Consider the following 5946-nt stretch of genomic DNA (forward strand, 5'->3'; position numbering starts at 1 on the left):
CCTTAGCAGTACACTATTGTTCGGGGTAGGGAATCATCCATACTACTACCTCTCAGTTATTTCTTTTGTCAAGAAGGATGATTCCGAAGGAGCCCTCCACTTTTACTGGTCCAGGGAGGATGGGTGAGAGAGAGCCCAAGTATATGAAACAGAGAGACCCCCCCCAAAAGGGAGGATAGCCCCCCCCAACTCTCCCGGTCACAGGAACACAGTGGGAGGAAGCAACCTGGCACTTCATTCTCATCTCGTAGCACACCAGAAGAACACCAGCAAGAGTAACTACAACCCCAGACGAAACCAGAGTCATTATCCCAGGAGATGCTGGCTTAATGCAATGGCTGCTTTTGCTTACATGCTGATCTTCAAGCAGGCCAATCCAAGCCATATTTATTTGGGGATAAATTCCACTGAATTCAGTGGGCACAGGACTTCCTTTGCAGTAATTCTAAGCACAGGGAACCATGCCTGGTTATGCCTGGCACACCCAGGGGGAGCCAGAGCCTGGGTCACATCCTGGTCCAAAGTGGGTCACAGCAGCAGCACTATCACCACACAAATATCTGGTAAAGAGAGAGAGAGAGAAATGGGTTCCCCGATGCACTTTGGGGTTAAAGGAGAGTCCTGGATTTCAAAAGGTTGAAAACTACTATCCTAAGTGATCAGTTTGCTGCTGGTTTGAGATTTGTACAATTTGACGACAACGATGCTCTAAGCAGACTGAAGCTAAATTCCACAGAATAGGATTTATTGTAAGGATGCTTTTATTCCCAAGAAAATGTGTGAGAGATAGTAAGAAAGGGGGGGGGGGGAGAGAACAATGACAAATAATGGTAACATCCCTACCAGATATCTAAGTTTAATGGTTACGCACTTAAATGGTATTTCAGAGTACTCAAAGCACTCCACCTATGTAGTTCTTGTTTGGATGTAACAAACTATGCTTTTACATTACATGAACAAGTACAGGGATGGGGAATGTGTGATTCTCCAATTGTTGAACTCCCATCAGCCCAAGGCAACGTGACCAGGCCTTCTCAGAGGCCTGGGGAGGCTCATAGACCCCTTCCAGCTTCTCAGGCCCCATAATAATAAATGCAGTTATAGAAATATGACAACATGCAAAAACAAAATGAGGCATGTGGGTGGGGGAGGAGGAAATAAGACATAATTAGATTTTTAAAAAAGAATATTTTTCCAGTCTCTTTCTGTGCAAATGCACTTATTCTTGAGGGAAAATCTTGCTTACATGCAATGTCACATTTAGCATGTGGAAAAATCTGCATCACTTAACAAAAAAGTAATGTCTTTTATCAAATCTCATCTCTTATTTGCTTAAATTTGCAGTTCTGAACTTACGAGTGTATTGCAATTTGATCCGCTGTACATAAAAACAAGTTGCAAAACTTAACAAGTGCCTATATTTGAGGCCCACTTTAAGCTAAATTACCTTTCTCCAATTGGCTGTGAACACGGCAAAGGGTGAGGGAAGATGGGAGGTGTAAGCCAACACCTTCTAGAGCAGCGGTTCTCAACCTGTGGGTCCCCAGATGTTGTTGGACTACAACTCCCATCATCCCTGAGCTCTGGTCTTGCTAGCTAGGGGTGATGGGAGTTGTAGTTCAACAACATCTGGGGACCCACATGTTGATAAAGGCTAGGGTCACAGGCTTTCCATTTCTAGCTTACAGTGCAATCCTAAACATAGCTACTCAGTAGCAAATCCTATTTAATTCAATGGAGCTTATTTCCAGTTAGGTGGGGCTAAGATTGCGGCCTTACTCTCTTAGCCATGCTCAATGCTCACAACTGCTTTATCATTGGGAAAAAGTTACAGAAGTGTTGGTACGTCATATTTAAAGCAAAACAATATTCAAACTTAGCTGTATATCTTTTAATTAAGCGAAATGCTTATGAATACTGAAAATTCAGATTACAGTACATGATCTTAAAGAGGGGAAGAACAGCAGCAGCCTATTTGGCAATCAGGTGTCAGGATTTCAGAATAATAGCCAATTTAATTGGCTCACTCAGAAGCTCAGCATTAACCAGGTTCCATCAATTTTGTTGTTTGGAATTTGTTTTCCATACTTAGAGATCGAACCCTACAGTCAGAAGAGGAAAAAATCTCTACTCAAGAAGGCATGATTTTTCTATAGATATAGATAGATATAGATAATATATAGATAATCTCTACTCAAGAAGGCATGATTTTTCTCATATAAACAAAAAGTTTACAAAGATCAACTTGGTATATATTTTTTAGCAAAGTCCATCTCAAATCCTTCCAGGAAGTATTTGACTAGTATAATCAAGACCCACTAGTATGTAAGCAGCAACTCAGTCTTTGAATTCATGTAGCTGATGATCAGATAGGACAGATCCAGTTAAGTACTCAGACAATGAGAGTCCCTCACACAGAGGCACAGCGCACCTAAGAAAAACTAGAGGTGGGGATTCGCCTTTTGCTTCCATGACCACAGCTGCTTCCATGCTTCCATGACCACAGCTGCACTGGCAAAAACATTACTGCAAACTTTCTTTTTACCTTAAGGCTTAATCACATCTAGCTTCAGATTGCTGTCCCCCAAATAATTGTCAAGCAGGACACTATTATTATTTTGCATAACCAAAGGCCGGCCTTTGGTTATGCAAAATAAGCAGTGGGAAAACTGTGGCCCTCCAGATATTGTTAGCCTACAATTCCCATCACTCCTGGCCATTGGGTCATGTTGGCTGGAGATTATGGAAGGTGCAGCCAACATCATCTGGAGAGCTACAGGATCCTCACCTTTGCAGAAGATCCCAAATGTACAGATGGAACTGTCTGCTGCTGTTGAAATCAAAGGGCAACCAAAATTTGCACATGAGGCTTTGGCATATAGGCAGGACCATATCTGCCTTCGCAGTAATCCTTGGGCTGGGAGTTACAAATAAAAATAATTCCCATAGACTCCCATAGCCATATGCTTAAGATGGCAGAGGGGAAACACTGACATTTCGGTATTCAAAAGCTACACATCCAGTATTTAGCGAGTCTGCACTTTACTCAGCAAGTTAACAATGGCTTCTTTGGTAAGGAACAAAGTCTCACTAGTATTTTGATTGCATACTTCAAATAGAGAAGGCTCATCCAAAACCTTCTTGCCACCTATTATAACATAGGGGTACCCAAGTTTACTTGCATCTTTTAATCTTTTACCAATGGTGAATTGTGTCCGGTCATCCAGTACTATCTCCTCCTTAAGCCAAGGGGCTGCTTCAACAATACAGTTATATAAATCCTCCAGGAGCATTGCCCCTTTCTCCTCCTTGCTCCCTCTCTTTGGGGGAATAAGGCAGACTTGATATGGTGCAATGAGGCTTGGCCACCGAATGGCGTCCTCAGTAGAAAGCACCTCAATGGAGGCTGCAAGAATCCGAGTCACACCCAGCCCATAGCAGCCCATTTCAGCCGGAACATGCTTATTTTCTGCAGTGCGGATGGTAGCATTAAAAACAGAGGAGTATTTTGTGCCCAAGAAGAAGGTATGGCCAACTTCAATCCCTTTGTACTCAGATAGTTTCCCTTTGCAAACTGGGCAATGCTTCTCATCTGGGTTTATCGTTTCCTCATTGGCTGCAAAGTCACAGCCTGTGCACATCATCAATCGGTCCTCACCAATGTCAGCGGGCAGCTGGAATTCATGAGACATCGTCCCCCCAATGCTTCCAGTAGCTGCTTGGACTTTCACAAACCGAAGGCCTAAGTTGTTGAATATGTTGCCGTAAGCGTTGCACACAAGGGCATAGGTCTGGAGGGCAGCTTCCTTGGAGGTATCAAAGGTGTACATATCCTTCATATAAAATTCTCTGCCACGCAGCAACCCAAAGCGTGGTTTTGGCTCATCTCGAAACTTTCTTGTTACCTGGTACAGCAAGAGGGGAAGCTGCTTGTAAGACAAATGGCCTTGGGAAGCAATTAGGTCTGTGATGGCCTCTTCATGAGTAGGTCCTAGGCAGTATTCTTGATTGTGCCTGTCTGCCAGTCGTAATAGTTCACTGCCCATGAGTTCCCACCTTCCACTGGCTCTCCAGAGCTCTGCTGAGCTCAATGTGGGCATGTTCACTTTCTGACCCCCTATAGCCTGCATTTCTCGGTCTATCACTCTGATGAGTTTCTCCAGTGCTCGGACAGTGTAGGGCATATAGTGGAAGCAGCCGGGACTGGCCGGGTAGATAAGTCCTGCTAGTAACATCAATCTCTGACTTTTACATGTCAGTTCACCTGGTTTGCTGGTTTGCTGTGATGCTATGCTATCCTCCCGCAGATTCATCGACTGGAAGTGCTGGGATACACACTTTTGTCTCGCATGAAGATCACAATAAAACCTGCAACACTGTTGCTGCTTTTGGCACCAACCAATCCAATTTTTCAAAGCAGGAAGAATCGTTTTCCCTCTTCTGAGAAGCCCATCCATTTCGAGACTCACAGATGAAGCTTCTCTTTCAAATCTGCAGGCAGAGAGAGAAAATAAAAGCAACTCATTTCACATAAACAGATGCACATTTTATATCTAGCCAAAAGAGATTCCCCACATATTTTAGCTACTGTGAGAGCCGAATGCATTGAACACAGCCTGTTTGGCTAAACATGGGGCTGAATGATTCTAGCTGATTCAGTTAACTGGCAAATAAATGAGGAGTTTCTAGAAGAATGTGCTTCCCACAACTGCCTCAAATGATGTTTAAGACCTGCTTCATTACCTTCAAAATGTATGCACAGGCACAAAAATATACATTTGCAAGGCTCACACAACAGCTGTACAGCTTCCCCTGCCCCACTTAAGGGTACACATCTGTACAGAAAAGGCGTAATGGCCCTTCCATTATCCCTCACCATCGTCCCTGATCAGTCTGGGGCTGATGGGGCTGCACCCAACAACACCTGCAGGGCCAGAGACTTCCTCATCCCTGCTGCAATGCAAGAAGCTGCATGTTTTAATACCAACAATGAGCTAGCTTTTCCTATAGTTGCAAAGATAACATTTGAAGAGCCACGAAAAGCAACCAAGTTCCTTCACGGTCCAAATTAAGAAGTTGTCCAAATCTGTTATTCTGCAAACGCCTCCAGAGACTTTTTGAGGAAGAAGGAAAAGAGAAATAAGAAATTCCCCTGCTCGTCCCCCAATTACATTGCTATTGTAACATTCCCGTCATTTCCATCACGAGGCACCTATCTCTATGGTGCCTGCTTTGACATTTCTGCGAAGAGGGACGCCGGCGGATTGGGCGCAAAGTTGCAAGAGCTTCCTCGGGGGGAAGTCCCACCGAGCACAAGCAGGGCTTCCTTCCGAGAAAAAACACAAAAGCACTGGACTTGCACGAACCTCGCTGAACTGGAAGCGCAGCCGAGTCAAGTTTCATACGGAGCAGCTCCTTGAGAAGAAAAGCGACCATAGGCGCTGCTGAAGTGAGTTCGCAGTTTATATCCCCGGGGAAGCCTGCAGGGCCAGACTCGCCGGCGTTACCACTCTGCGCTGCAACTTTCCAGCTCTTGCAGCGCCCGTGGCAGAAACCACGCGGCGGCGGGACTGGAAGAGCAACACAGTATGCAGCAGCTGCGCATGCGCAGCAGCGATGCCCCGTCCCTTCGGAACGGAGGTGGAACCATAGAGTTGAAGGAAACGAAGAAGAAAGAGCGACTCTCTTTCTCTCCCCCTCCGTCTCGGGCGTGCAGATGAAGTCCGCCAATAACCATGGCGATTCAGGTTCAGGCAGCCTCTCGTGACACGTGAAGAGGCCTTGCTAAATAGCACCCCGACTCTTTAAATGTTCCTCTTTTTAGGCTCCTTGTTGCAGAAGTTTCAGTTTGCCGGCCCAGAGGAATGGGAATAGATATGAATTAATAAAATTACTAACTAAAAAGGCCAAAGCAGGAAAAGTTTAGTTTCCGCGCTTTCAGTGCGC

The 5946-nt window shown here is 44.9% G+C and overlaps 1 protein-coding gene across 2 annotated transcripts; it reads right to left on the reverse strand.

Moving 5' to 3' along the window:
• Window positions 1–2492: 2492 nt before the first annotated feature.
• PARS2 (prolyl-tRNA synthetase 2, mitochondrial) lies at window positions 2493–5512 on the reverse strand. 2 transcript variants are annotated; one of them, XM_081866728.1, is made up of 2 exons: window positions 5367–5512; window positions 2493–4491 (listed from the first exon to the last, which is right to left on the reverse strand). In XM_081866728.1, exon 2 carries the CDS (start codon window positions 4455–4457, stop codon window positions 3027–3029), a length of 1431 nt encoding a protein of 476 aa, XP_081722854.1. In that variant the 5' UTR covers window positions 4458–4491; window positions 5367–5512; the 3' UTR covers window positions 2493–3026. The 2 variants fall into 2 exon arrangements, with proteins under 2 accessions (XP_081722854.1, XP_081722855.1); XM_081866729.1 differs by lacking the exon at window positions 5367–5512 and adding an exon at window positions 5213–5305.
• Window positions 5513–5946: the final 434 nt, after the last annotated feature.

This window comes from Podarcis erhardii (genome assembly GCF_964252035.2).
Source record: "Podarcis erhardii genome assembly, chromosome: 6".
Taxonomy (NCBI): Eukaryota; Metazoa; Chordata; class Lepidosauria; order Squamata; family Lacertidae; genus Podarcis; species Podarcis erhardii.

Bases quoted from the DNA above. Each gene is read 5' to 3' on its own strand.
- PARS2 (XM_081866728.1), bottom strand. From the start codon at position 4,457: ATGGATGGGCTTCTCAGAAGAGGGAAAACGATTCTTCCTGCTTTGAAA.